The 14,589-nt window shown below is 36.3% G+C and overlaps 2 protein-coding genes across 2 annotated transcripts; one reads left to right on the top strand and one right to left on the bottom strand.

Moving 5' to 3' along the window:
- Window positions 1-3,850: 3,850 nt before the first annotated feature.
- On the bottom strand, window positions 3,851-6,444 carry LOC103942336 (RING-H2 finger protein ATL2). Its single transcript, XM_009352527.3, has 3 exons — window positions 6,395-6,444; window positions 5,849-5,861; window positions 3,851-5,099 (listed from the first exon to the last, which is right to left on the bottom strand). The coding sequence occupies exons 1-3, from the start codon at window positions 6,442-6,444 to the stop codon at window positions 4,044-4,046; spliced, it is 1,119 nt and encodes a 372-aa protein (XP_009350802.2). The 3' UTR covers window positions 3,851-4,043.
- Window positions 6,445-11,663: 5,219 nt separating this feature from the next.
- Window positions 11,664-13,200, top strand: LOC103942335. Its single transcript, XM_009352526.3, has 2 exons — window positions 11,664-12,365; window positions 12,466-13,200. Exons 1-2 carry the CDS (start codon window positions 12,279-12,281, stop codon window positions 12,931-12,933), a joined length of 555 nt encoding a protein of 184 aa, XP_009350801.2. The 5' UTR covers window positions 11,664-12,278; the 3' UTR covers window positions 12,934-13,200.
- The last annotated feature ends 1,389 nt before the right edge of the window (window positions 13,201-14,589 follow it).

Genomic DNA, 14,589 nt, shown 5'->3' with positions numbered 1-14,589 from the left:
ATTTTATTTTTGAATAATTAATGACGTTTATTAAAACCTAATTTCTCCATATCTTAATAAGGTCTAACATCTAACACGTTGATCTCTCAAATTGGATTTGAATCCTCTCTAAAGCCTAAGGAGAGGATCTTCCTGACCAATATATGTGAGCCGTTGGATGAAAATTCAACGGTTATAATTATTAACTTTAAAAAAACTTTCTATTTATAATTGTTAGATAAAAATCTAATCATCCATATATGTTAATCCCAAGGATTCTCTCTTTGAGCTCTAGAGAGGATCCAAATCCCTCTCAAGCCTAACAACCATGACAATTAGTCAAACACACTCTCATCATTGAGCTTACGTCAAAGTAAAATACGAGCCTATGGTGTGGCAAAGGTAGCTTTGGGTTTTTCAACAACTACATTGGTCCAAGTCAAAAGCTGTGTCAATTGACGTGTCGTAGCAGCATTTGATATGAGTCAATGTCACCGTCAACATTACTTGCTCCATTTTTCGTGGCAAAGTCAGGCAAGGCGAAAACCACGAGTCAAGATACAGACATCACGACTAACAAAGCGCGTGCCGTGTGGGAAAAGCCAACCCGACGTGTTTTTTCAGGAGATTAGGTCAAAAACCCTAAACAGGAAACCCTGAATATTTTTCAAGGAGTAAGATTCCAAAATTTTATAGTAGATTATATGATTAAAAATTATTATAAAATTTTAATTTAAAATTAAATATGAATAATATTTAATAAAAAATAACTGTATGATACATAATAAACGAATGTAATTAAAAAATTCTTAAAATTCTCACAAAAAAATCCGACGAGAATCCTTTCTCTTTTTCATGTTGTGCTTTGTTACGGAGCTCAGGGAACCGGATTGTTTAATCTTTAATTTCCCAAAACGGATTTTAGTACTCTTCTTTAGTTGTTTACACGTCAAAATGAATATTTTGTTAATTTTTAACACTTACAAATCGGACTTTGTAGTGCGTAAATGTTTAAAATAAATCACCTATTAATGAAATGATAGATTTTTACGTACGCTTAACTAGACTACTCTCCTTAATTTTTCATAAATTTTTTTGATAAAACTTCAACATTCTTCGATAAATTTATAAAAAAAGATTGTAAAAATCACTAACTTTTAGACCTTAATTTCAACCCCAGCAGCAAAAAAAATAATAATAATAATAATTATTGAAACAAATTTTTATACGATCAATTAGTTTGTGACGACAATAAAAAAGTAATAGTTGAGGTCATATTTTTGTAACGATAGCATACTTTGGTAAGCCACTCTACGGTATTAACGGGTCAAATATAGACGACAGCGAGGACATGTATGCATGCAGTGGTGGAGCCAACATGAGTTATTGGCTATTCATGTCCCAATAGCTTCATAACTCTCATGTTTTGGCAGAAATCGATCGAACTCAGCATAACTAGGTAGGTACTTGCTACGAGCTCAACGAAATAAATTTAATAAAGTATTTTTACCAAATTTACGATTATTTTTTTTTATAAAATTCTAACTCCGTCATGTATCCATGAGATGAGACAATTATTATTCACTATATTTTTAATGACATAGTATTAAGAAAATTTATCATTCCGATATTGAAAAAATATTAGAATTAACAATAACGTGTTTTCTTTAAGTCTAATCTCTTCGCCATTCAGTATTATCGTCTGATGATATTCCTCTTCACTTGTAAGTGAGAAGTCTTAGGTTCGAATCTCGTGGATAGTGAATTCAGTACCAAATTAGGTTGTCAATTATGTGGTTTAACCGAACTCTCTCGTTTCCTTAGTATAAAATATATCGTAGTACTAAAAAAAATATCTACATAATAAAATAAAAATAATTTACCTTTATAACTCTACCTTCAATATATCTTAAATTGCACAAGTTATCCAATTTAATTTAATCCGAGCACTCATCAATCCCTAAATATCGTAATATGTGTTATGAATTCCCTGGAAATGAAACATATTTATCTTGTCTTTTCTTTTTGGATAATGCTATTTATACACTCGTTTTTACTTTTCACATACTTTTATTAGTTTTTAATCATTAATTTTTTTCAATTTATTCAATCTTAAGATCAAAAACTAAAAAATAAATGTAAAAAGTAAAAATAAGTATGTAAGTAGCATTATTCATCGATGACAAGAAGTCAATAGATTGAGAACGAGATGGACAATATTTTGTTTCTTTTCTGGGTGCTGCATATTGATTGAGACTCAGATGAAATCATGGTCGAAAGAACGTGTCAAGGAAGATTTAATTTAATTTTTTACTTATGAACCAGGTTTTTTTATATAGTTATTTTAAGTAGTAAAAACCTTAGTCAATTTGACTGGCACTTTTTATGCGTCTAAATTCGAATTCCGATTTTCACCTACCATATTTTGGATGAATCTAATATATTATCCTATGATTTATTTAAGAAGGTTTCCAAAGAAATGAAAATACTAATAACATTGAAAATTAAGGAATTTAGATTCGTCATAGAATAAAATTACAATTCTTACATGAAATATGGGCAAACATAAAGGAAAGAATAAATTGTTGCAAGCAAGATTATCGTGCATCTTGTTGCTGCCACTGGTGACGGTGGTCTCTCATTTATTATGGATAAATTATATTTTGTACCCTCAAATTTAGATTCAATTACAATCTCCTATCTCAGTTTATTATTTTCTTCTTCAATGTTTACAAAGTGTCTTTGATTTTCCATGTGATTTCTTTTTATAAGATATTTCACTTCCTCAACAACTAAACTATTAAATTTTACTTAATGGACCTATTTTTCAATCATTCAAAGAACTTCTGTAATTATATATATTATTCTTTCATAACAACTGGAAAGCAACAAAGTAATGACTCACTGAACCACCAAAACTTTTGTTCTTATTTCCACATCACTTGGAAAAATATTTACACCAATATAGGCCAGCTAAGATGATAAATTAGTATGTACGAAGTTGAAGTTTCCACCATGCATATGTCGTGTGAGTATATTTACGTTATTAGTATTTGGTCACATACTAAATAAGATACATCCGTACATATGATTGTATATATCTGATGATAAAATAAATATAAATTATACATCTGCTTGTCAATTATTGTCTAATGACATTCCTTTTCACTTGTCAATTATTGTCTAATGACATTCCTTTTCACTTGTAAGTGAGAAATCAAAGGTTCGATTTTCATCAAAAGTGAATCTAAACCACATTATTGCTAACTTATTATGAGCCTTAACCTACTTTCCCCACGTTTTTAGTGTAAATAATATCGTTTGTTTAAAAAAGAAAAAATTATACGCATGCTTAAGAGACATAGTCACATACACAAATATTATGCACCTGATGGCAAGACATAGTTACAAAACTTGTCTCCTAACGATGCCATTTGTCTTCATTGATACTAGGGGTATTGTAGCTCATTTTCATCGAAAATTTTCAATTCTAATAAGAAAAAACACACACACGAAAGTTATAACTTTTTTTTTTTTTTCTTTTGTTCTAACACACGAAAATTGCAACTTAGTTGGTTAAGATCATTCACTCTTACGGTCAAATTTTTGAATTATACAACATCAAGTTCTGAAATATCCAAATGGAATCAGCCAAATTTATGCCAAAACCAAATCATTTTTGCAAATATTCTCTTTGTCTCCATTTACTTGCTCCCTCTTTTTTGGTTAATTGTTACCCACTTAACACATTCATTTGAAATTTCAAAACACCCCAAAAGAATTCTTGCATTCCAATTTTTGTACCAATATATTTGTATAATAAAAAAAAAAAAAAGAAGATAAAATCGAAGGAAAACAAAAATTTACGTGATGAAGGAAAAATAAATAAAATTTTTATACACGTCCATAAACACCGAGAATTTCCACTACTGCCACAATCGCGCCACGTGTAAATTTAATTTCCACATTTGCCCCGTTTGGCATTGACTATTTGACTGACTAATGGCCGCCGGATGTCTCTGCCCGCAAAATTTCGATAAAATTACCGCCACGTCACCATCTTTTTACTCCCTCCTAGTGCACTCGGTGGTCCCTTGTCGGCCACCGAGTTCGATATCCGACTCGGCCACCGAACTGCAACTCCCCGCGTTTACTCCCGAAGGTGAAACGCCGCCGTTTCGTCTTTCCCGGCTTAGTATTCTCCTAAATGACAACATCCGACTCATCGGCGACCTAAAAGACTGACCTGCCGGTGATTCGCCGCGTCCGGAGTCCTCCCCCCTCCCGAAACTCTCGTTCCTTCTCGGAACCACGATGTTCGACGGCTTTCTCCACGCCCCTGACGACGTCGTCTCGGAATTGCAACACTCCGAGCACAAATCGGAGCGCGGACCCGGTTCGCCTCCGTCAGGTTCACAGACACTAAGAAGCACGTCGGGCCGGGTTTCAGACTCCGGGCTCAGTTCCACGGGGGCCCGGCAAAGGGGACACGTGGAGTGAGAATGGAACCACATATCAATACACTCGATGTGGAAGCTGTGCTTACACTTCGGAAGCAAACGCCCCGTTTCGTCGTCCTCGAATTCCGACAAGCAGACGGCGCACTCCAAAATCGGCTGCTGCTGAAACAACGCCGTCTGATCCAATTTCGACGAATAAACAAATACGGGGAGGGAGTTGAGGACGGAGGCGTCGAGGCCGCGGGTGGGGGCGGCGGACAGGGCAGCGGCGTCCTCGTGAAAGACGATGTGGGTGCGGCGGTTTCTGTGGTTGCGGCGGAGACGGCGGCGGCGGGCGCGAAGAAGGTACCAGCGGGCGTAGAGGTGGAGGCAGACCATGAGGATGACGACGAAAAAGAGGATGACGATGGCGCTGAGCATGATCTTGCCGCTGAGGGAGTATCCCTGCTGGGGGGCGGGGCCGTACTGCTCGAGCGGCAGGCGGACGGTGTGGGGCTGCTCGATCTGCTCGGGCTCCACGGGGCGGCCCATGGTTGGAGCACAGGGAAGGTGTATGATGGTTTGTCTGAGAGAAATGGAAAGAAAGAAAGAATATGAAGTGGGCGTTATGGGTATGGCGAATATTAATAAAGAGGAGAGGGGAAAAGTCGGAGTTGGAGACTGAGGGGAAGGTTCTTGATACTTTCATTTAGCGTTAACTGCTGCTCTCTGTTTTCCTACTGATTACTATTTAATTACGAGTAATACTATGAAAACTAAATTGGTCGATAAAATTTTAAAAATTAAAAGCAAGAAAATTTGATGATTGATTTATTATTTACACATTAATAAATGTATTTATTTTTATTGGTGACATATTATTTAGTTGTAAATTTAATCTCTAAAAATTTAGTCTCTAAAAGAGATGTTAAAAAATCCACATCAACAATAACAGTAATAAAAGATATTACTAGTGTTTTTCAACTGAAATGTCAATTTCTATTGCATGATACGGAAAATCAGCAGAGGAAGTTGTTGTCAAATTTCACAACAGCTTCACATCTATTTTTAGTAATTAATAAATGTTTTTTATAATTTTAATAGTTATCTTTTGTTTTAAAATACTAATTATAATTATAAAAAGTAAATAATAGTTTAAATTTGACACATCGGTTGGAGAGCAAAATTTATAAAAAGATCAATGTACCACATAAGACCATCTCCAAAAGAGATATAAAATTTTAAACCTAAAATTTAAATTTAAAGGCTTATATGGTATTTTGACATCTTTTACTTTTGCTCTCAGCTGATATGTCAAATTTTAAACATAAAATAATAATTCATATACTTTCTTTGAATTGGGAATGAAAACAGAAAAAAGGATAATGCTTTAAACTAATAAAAAAATTAATAAAAAGCATTTAATAATTAATTAAAAAAAATCTAAATGTGCTGTCAAATTTGGTAGCAAAGGGGAGAAATGTCAATCCATGTTATGCCACATTAGATTTGTCTTCTTGGTTAGAAAATATTAATGTTGTCTTTTATTACCGTTATTGTTGATTTGAACAATTTAACATTTTCTTTAAAGATGCTCTAAGCTTTCAAATTTAAATTTTGTGTTTAAAACATCTCTTTTAAAGATGGTTAACATTACCTTTAATTACAGAAACACAAAGAGAAACCCCGCGGCTTCTACTGTATTTAGTCTCAGCTTTCAGACGCCTGCCAGGGTTGACGCGGAATTTACTGAAATGACTGTATAGCCCCTTGTTTGCTACCCTAAGTTTCTCCTAAATTCGATACGTTTTCTTGTCTGCTTCCCCTCCCCCCTTCCCTCCTTTTGACAAAATAAATAAATCATTCATTTATTTTTTCAATAAGATTTGTATTAGTTTTTTGCCCCGAGTAGATAGATGTTCCTCGTTCACAATCGAATGGGAATACTCATGCGTAAAGGTGGACTTTTGATAGACGCGATAAAGATATTAACAAAAGCATATGTACCGGGATGCAAATATATCATTTAATTAGCGAACATTTTATAAAATAAGTTTATTTTATAAGACTAACTCGAAGTATTTCTGTCATTGTGTTAGAGAGAATTGCAAACTCCCGAGTGTACATAAAGCATCATTAGATATGGGTTTATTAGCTACATCTGCATATAGACCGAAAAATGCAATCACTTTATATTAGATATTAGGAAAGGGGATTTCAATTCAGAAAGAAAAATAAAAAAAAGTTGAAATAGCGTATGAAATACGCCCAAAGACTCCCATGCCTTTCTAAACCAACCAAATTTTCAATAAGTGTTTCTGTTAAATATCTACTTTTCTGGAAATCGAGGTTGCCGCAGCAACCAAAGGCAGTATAATTGAAAAAGCGAAAACACTTTGTTTTTTTTTTTTTTGGGAAGGAGGATTTCTGCTTCTCCATTCCTAAGTGCCAATTCGATCTTGCGGTTAAGTTAGTAGTCGAGCAATGAACGTAACCTTTAACCAATCAGCGCTCTCTGCCATTCTTCTCTCTATCCACTGATGGGCACCATGCTCAATTCTACACAGACTTGTTAAACTCAGCAGAGTATACGAAACAAATTTTTTAGTGTGTCCGAAACATAGGGTAATACATCTCATATGTTATATATAAATATATATGTATATAAGACCAAGACCACCATCCGCCAACAAAGCATGATATTGAAACTATTAAGAAACTAGATGTTGACAAATGGGGAAACACAAAGAGATGGATTAGGAGATAGTATCCCAAGTTCCTATGTCACATCCCTGACCGGGCCTCCACCACAACCCGGGTCCGCTCTACCACAGTAGCACGATCAATTAAAATCGACTTAACGTGACGTAGCCAGTACGCCTTAATTTCAGTCGGGGTGTGTCATCCCAACTGGTTGGGACAGTGTCTTCTAAATTGACAAGGATGATGGGATTGAGATTCAGATTGAGATTGGATCGGTTCGGTCGGTGTGTTATCGGCATTGTCCAAACCAAGTGAGATTTGAATACCTCATATGGAGAATTTCATCAAGTAGATTTGTGTCGTTGATGAAATCCCTTTGATACAAAAGAGGCTAGGAGGTTTCAAATTTGGCCTTTTGAACCGAAAAATTTATGGGTGCAAAAACTCAAATCACGTAAGCTATGCGACACTACTTAATAAACAAGCCAAAATTTTGTGTTCTTATCCCACCTGCATAGAGTTGGTCTCACTCAATTTTTACAAAAAAGTGCTTCTTCCTAATGTGGAGATAAATTTTGCTTTCAAAAAATCTTGTCAATTCTTGCTAATCTTTTCTCAATATTGGGAATAGATTTGTACTAAAATTTAAAATTTTACTAATTCACGTGTTATGATAAAAATTAGGGGTTTTTTGAAATGGGTCCAAAGTAACTAAAAATTGGTACTATTTCAAAAGTCAAAAGTCACTAAAAATTAGACCTATTTCAACAGGAAGTCTATAAAATTGGACCTATTTCAAATTTTCCCTAAAAATTAACAACACAATTAATATTTATGAATCTAAGTAATTGGGGGCTAACTAATACTTGGGGGCGTTTGGCCCATAACGCATCAAAGAGTTTTGGGCCTTTAAGCAATATGGTGGAGTAAACTGGGTGGGCCTATTTCAGACCAGTGAGACAAATAGTAAACATGAAGCTTACTTGCTGGGCTTTAGCAACAGTCTTCTTCTGTTAAATTTAATTCACCAGAAAAAGAAAAAAAAATCCATAACGTAGTTTTTTTCAACATAAAAATAAATGGCTTTGTCCAAGGAAAGTTGGAGGTGGATTCAAAGGTCTTCATGATGTCACTGACGGATGTTCAAAAGTTGGTATGCATATTTCATTGTATTTAGCTTTGCTACATTTATCGGGAAGCTAACTTTGTTGTCGATGCTTTGACTTATGTAGGACATTCTTAGTTCCATCTAAAAAAAACATAAAAAACAAAAGAAAGGAAAGGCGGTGCTTGGTGGTGGTGTTATACTTATTTCTAATATTTTTTAATGTGGACTTGTAGTTTCAGCGGTAGAACACCAATCCTCACACTCACAACAAGAGTTTGATTCTTACTTTCTTCACCTGAAGTAGAAAAACTTCTTGCACTAAGATCTTTCACATGGAAATATATCGATCTCACGAAGCGAGTGCAGCAACATGCATGCATGCAGTTGAAAAGCACATGACCAAATTGGTCGATCAGTCATCGGTCGTGAGAACTATTTGACAAAGGTTGAGTGGGATGCGATGTCCACCGATATTCTTACATCCCCACACCCACATGTGACCATGTACGTGATGTGAGTGAGTTTTTCTTTGTTCGCACTTTGAGGTTACATAGACAATTTTAATGCTGCAATATGAACCCCGTGGGTTTTGCTCTCCATTTTTCTTTTAATTTTGTGTACATTAAAATAGCAAAGATTGTATGGAGGTCACGTGATTTGGTTTCTATTGAATAATCAAAGTATTAAACTAAACATATGCATGATATATGGATCTCCAAGGTGATTAGGTTGCTTGGGGATTTGAGAGCAAAGGTACCTAACTTCTATTATTCTACCTTGTTACTTGTAAACTATACATTTCTCATTTTTGTGATGTTTGTGAGTTGTGACTATATTTTGACTGACTGTTTTTCTGTAAGAATTTTAGTTTTAGAGATTCTTTACAAGCTTTTAGTACTTCTAAAAGCGTCTTCAAAATTGACATATCTATGCCATTTCACACCAATCACTAATTCGTTTGAGATTGATCTATATGTGTAGTAACATGTCCAAGTTTTTATGAAAATAATTCAAGTATCTCATGAATAAACACTTGGAATTGCTTATGAAGAGACCTAGTAGTGTTCCATGACCTACAAGCATTTTTTCTTCTCTTTATTTTATAAAACGATGTTATGAATGCTTTTAGCTATTTCAAAAAAGTCTGTAACATTATCAAACCGTTAGTAGGTTATGGTGAATTATTCCACACAAACATTTCCTATTAATTCCCACTCGACTCGATTCAATTTGTACAATTGTGTAAACAATCAATGCGCATGACCAGTTTTCCATATAATATAGTGAAGTAGTTTATACTTTGTTGGAGAATGTTTTGAGTTCATAGACAACTTTTTTTTTTCTTCTTCAAAGTGCTTCACAGATTCAAAAATTCATTAGTTCCTCCATTGGTACATTTTCTACTCTAAGAGAGTATATGTCTACTATTGTAAATTGCTTGCTTGTATTACTATATAGCATGGAGGAGCCACTCAGCACAAGAATTCATATAAGCCTCAGAAATAAAACATCATATGCACCTCCAATACAGTCTTTACATGGAGGCTAGCCTTCTTTATGTCGCTAAAAACACATAGCCCTAGCTTGGGTGCCGGTGGCAAACCCCCACCTGCCCCACCCCCCTTTTTTTTTCTCCTCCTTCCCTCCTGCTTTCTTCCCTTTTTCTCTCTTTTTGGTTACAGAAAATAAATGAAATGTGAAATTCTTGAGTAGTCTATTTCCCTTCGAATAATGAATGTTTAGTTTCGGAAAACTTGCTGGTCGCGGATTAGTGCGTTCTGCGCCGTCGGCGTCCTTAAATCAAGGGCGCATGTTGAAGTGGCTTGAATCGATAGAGAAAAGGGCTCGAAGGTTTTGTTATGAGTCTTGTGGACTCGAATTCAATCACTGAAACTGATTAAACACATGTTAAGAGCATACTCGCGGATGAGCTGGTCAACATGCCGATCGATTCTTCTGGGGCGGATAACCCCAATTTTGGTTTTAAAGTACATCCCAATAGAGGGCGGTCATACTTGTTCAATTTATCTCTCTCAACTTGGATACCATAAAAAACGTAGAACTTTACTTCCTCTGCTAACAGGAAGATAGGGACTTAGACCATGACTTGTCCTGATATTACATTCTGGTGACCAAGCATAGCCTAGCTTCACCTCATCCTTGAGTTCGTTCCAAAGAACATCTTGGGAAACTTGAGGGAGGGTAAAATGGGAAGGGTCCATGGGGTATAATTTCACACGTGAGGGGTTATTTCTTGGTTTTGTCCAGTCATTAATAAACTTGATTATTTTTAGATAATAGTAGATAGAAACAACTTCTTTTCTTTGGTTAAACTTTACTCCTCTCTCCCCTTTTTTTAGCCAACCATATTTTTTACCTTTGATAGTCAAAGCCCGCCTAGCAGCACAGCACTTGTATTGCTCTCGCATAACCCTGTTTTCATGGTTTAGGTTGCTCCCGTAATGTGGTTTTACTGCTGTTTTCTTTATTATTGATAGGAATTCTCTTGTTAAGACCCTATGAATTGATTAATCAATCTGATTTATTTCGTACCTTTCGTTCAAGGAACCAAGACCAAAAGATGCGGCATCAATCAGGTCCTTGAATTGCTTCCAACAAAATGGAATGCATCATCCGAATCGAGGCAGAAGGCGTGGGGTAAGAAAGAGGTAATTGCCTTCTTTGGTGTCAAGGTAATAGCTATGAATAGTCATAGACTCCCGAGAAAGGGTAGAAGAATGGGAACTATTATGGGACATACAATGCATTCTAATTACAATTTGATCATTTAGTTGGCGACAGATACATTCGGAATTTCATATCTGATGACATTCTTTTCGTCGCGAGAAACCCAACTGTGCGTTACATGTGCTCTACAAGCTGCACTCCATTTTTCTTCCCATTTTTTTAAATATCATCAGAAAAGGTGGAGGTTTTTGAAACAGACCTATTCTCGATTGTAGAAGTGGAAAGGCGAATGCAGATCCCTTCTAAGTTCGTCTTTCGAGTTTTATTTCAATTTTCTTTGAGTTTGGTGTCAATTTTCTATGAGCTTGTCTTAGATTTGGACTTTATGCCCTTTCTTCAGCATTCATCACCACGTCTCTGGCATTCTTCGTCAGTTTTCAGTACCTTTTGTTTTTTAGTTTTCCTTCCTCCCTCTTATCTAGTCGTGCTTTTCCTTCCTCTCCTTTGCTCCCCTCCTCTTTTTTACCCCATAATCATGATTTAGATCTCATAGTATTGGACTTGGTCTTGACCCAAGACCCTACACTAACAACCCATTGTCAAATTGGCATATGCCGAAAATATTGGGCCACGTGTGACATAATTTACGTCAGAACAAGGTGTTTTACACACACCCTTGGTCCTCCCCCCTTGTTATATTTGATGACCTTCTTTCCAGGTGTGGTTGCGGATGTGGTTCTTGGTGGATTCACCTTGCTGAGCACTCTCAGTCTAGGTTTTAGTTTGGGTGTTTTTTAATTTTAGGGCGATGGGTTACCTTGGGGATGAGGTAGCTGCGCGGTTTGGGTTCTGTTGCTTGAATTTAGGATTTTTGTTGTTTGTTTTGTTGCCTAAATAGTTTGTTTGGATCTCTCGCTGTATCTTAGGTTGTAGCTACCATTCGGCTTGGGCCTTTTCACTCCTTTTATCTCTCTTTGCTTATTTCCGATTTTGTGTTTCGTTTGGACTTAATCCATCTATCACAATTTGTAATTTTCCTTTACTTCAATGAAGTTTACTTTCTGACAAAGAAAAAAGATACAATCTTTACATGCGTATGCGTGTGAAGGAGATTAAATGTAGTTAATTAATAAAAAGGGGGCAGGATAGTGTCGATGGAATGGAACTTGGAAGTCTAAAAGGTGCACACAGCATTTACTAGGGTTTACCAACACCCAACGGCCATTACTCACCCTTGAGCCCCCAAACCTCCCACTTTTCCCACTCCACTTCCCCCTCCTCTCCCTCCTCCCTCTGCCTTCTCACAAAGCAGATACCCCCAAAAGCACTTAAAAAAAACAGCAAAAAAAACAGAGAGCAAAATGTCCAACAAGTCACCAATCTTTCCGATGCCACAAACCCAACACTTCAGCGACTATGGCTTCGACCCCCAAATCGACTACTTTCAGGTCCCATTTCTTCCATCTCTCCCATCTCTCTCTCTCTCCTCTCTCACTCTGCAACAAATTTTAATCTGACCCATTTCTTTTCATGTAAAAAAAAATGAAGGTTCTGGAGGACGCAAGGAGGCACAAGCGGGAGACGACGAGATCCATAGACTCCGTACACTTCAAGCTCCAAAAACCCATCTCAAAAGACGACCCCAAAAAGCCCCACCACAAGAAAACCAAGAAGAAGCGCTGGTGGAAAAGCGCTCTGCTTTTCTTCAAATGGACCAAGCTGACAACCCACCACTACCACCGCGGCCCCGCCGGTGATGAAGATGTTCATCAGGCCAGGGCCAAGGCCTTCCGGGCTTCGATTTCTGGGCCGGTTTACATCACTGAGAGCAGAAGCGGGTCGAGCACGCCTTACCGGAGTACTAGCAGGCCGTCGTCGGGACCGCTTGCCGGAACAATGTCTCCGGCGAGTAAGGATGAGATGGGCATCCCCTACCTGAGCCTGAGGGAGCTTAATATGGAGCAGCAGCAACAGAGGAGCTCTACATCTGCCATGCCTATATATTTGGTTACTTAATTAGTAACTTTGGGGTGTTTAAATTTTAATTATATTGTTGATCTTTTGGAGAGCCATATATATTTTAGTAATTGGTCTTCTTTTGATTAATTAAGCGGGATGCCAAATGGGGTTGGATTTGTTTGTCCCTTTCTTTGCTTTTGCAAACTGCAAAAGCGTTTGATCCTTTGGAGGAAAGCCAGATCCTCCTTTTGGTGTTTGTTGTTGCTCACTTTGATTAAGTTGTGAAACTAATGAAACCTGCTTTGACCGAGCGATCACTTTCCACTTTCCCATCTTTCGTTATCATGCCTATTAACTGTTAATCACTTCGTAATGGAAAAGGCTGTTTGTTAGTTGTATTGGAAAAAGCTGTTTGTTAGTTTAGTTAGTTCAACTGAAAAGGCGAAAGCTTTGGACTCATTCTTTATGTACCGGTAGCACGAGTCGATATATAATGTGTAATAATACAAGTGGATGAACATTAAATAAGACATTATTTCTTCACTTATTATCACTAAACTTAAGAATTGATTGGAATTTCTAAAACGTATCAATTTGTCATTCAATTTGTTAATTTTTCGTTAAATGAGGCCACTTTCTATACACATAGAATGCATTGCTAAAAAATTCGACAGATTTTATTAGACTTCAAGGTTTAGAACTAAATTGAAAGTCGATAGGGCAAATCGAATTGTCATTGAGGAATAATGCTGAGCCTTTCCCATAATTTTTATCTAACAACAATTAAAAGAATAAAGAATGAGTATGTTAATTATAATTTCTTTGGTTCAACTCCATTGGGGTCCCTCTCAACCGATTCAATCTTCTTGTTTGTCACCCAACTCCTCCAATTTTCCCATCATACCTCCAATCATGTTACCTATCGTGTGAGGCGGGCAACTCTTCTCATTAACTTTGTAAAAAAATATTTAAATTAAATTATTTTTGAATTTTCCCCACAGTTGTTGTTGGGTATAACCTCATGTGCCATCATTAATTAAGATGTTTGATAGATCTTATACGATCTCATTTGTCATTTGTTTATTGGAGTGATTAATTTCAGCACCCACAAGAGGCCATCGTACGAGCCAAATCTCTTCGGCTACTTTCCCGTGTACGTCTTTTGTTTTGTCCCAAATATATCTAGCTAGCTAGTTTGAACTTGAACTCTTAAATGTCCATTATTATGGAGTATGGATCCAACTTTATCAACAAGTTTATTCTATTTAAACCAAAATTGATTTTCTTAGTTTTGTGAAAACGATCATGCTGCTATTTAGACGCACAAACTTAATACCCTATTTTATGCATATGAGTCCCATACATAATACTAAAGTTCACTTCCATTGGAGAGTATATCAATGAGTGTTTAAGTGGTATTGTGTGTTTAAATAACATTATTGTGTTGAAAATAAGAATCAAATGTCAATATTAATGATTTGTTCTCTTCCCACTATCTAGAGCCTAAGTATTTAAGTCATGACTTCGAATTTAAGATTGAGATATTTTTCATGTTCAAGATTTAGAGTCTAGGTCAAGAGTTTTGATCGAGGTTCTAGGTCTCATACTCAAGGGTTGGGTTGGAGTCCGAAGTTTAGAGACGAGACATGTGTGACGAGTGAGGACTATAATTTGATCTTAAAGTCTTTTTATGGATAATTGAATTTTAGAAAT

This window comes from the organism of the source record quoted next, unplaced genomic scaffold (assembly GCF_019419815.1).
Source record: "Pyrus x bretschneideri cultivar Hongxiangsu unplaced genomic scaffold, Pyrus_bretschneideri_v1 Contig21, whole genome shotgun sequence".
NCBI classification, from domain to species: Eukaryota; Viridiplantae; Streptophyta; class Magnoliopsida; order Rosales; family Rosaceae; genus Pyrus; species Pyrus x bretschneideri.
The sequence above is the reverse complement of the archived record's forward strand: the minus strand, read 5'-3'. Positions and strand labels throughout refer to the sequence as shown.

Bases quoted from the DNA above. Each gene is read 5' to 3' on its own strand.
- LOC103942336 (XM_009352527.3), bottom strand. From the start codon at position 6,444: ATGATATATTTGCATCCCGGTACATATGCTTTTGTTAATATCTTTATC.
- LOC103942335 (XM_009352526.3), top strand. From the start codon at position 12,279: ATGTCCAACAAGTCACCAATCTTTCCGATGCCACAAACCCAACACTTC. The intron at 12,366-12,465 runs GTCCCATTTCTT...AAAAAAATGAAG, and splicing joins CCCAAATCGACTACTTTCAG to GTTCTGGAGGACGCAAGGAG.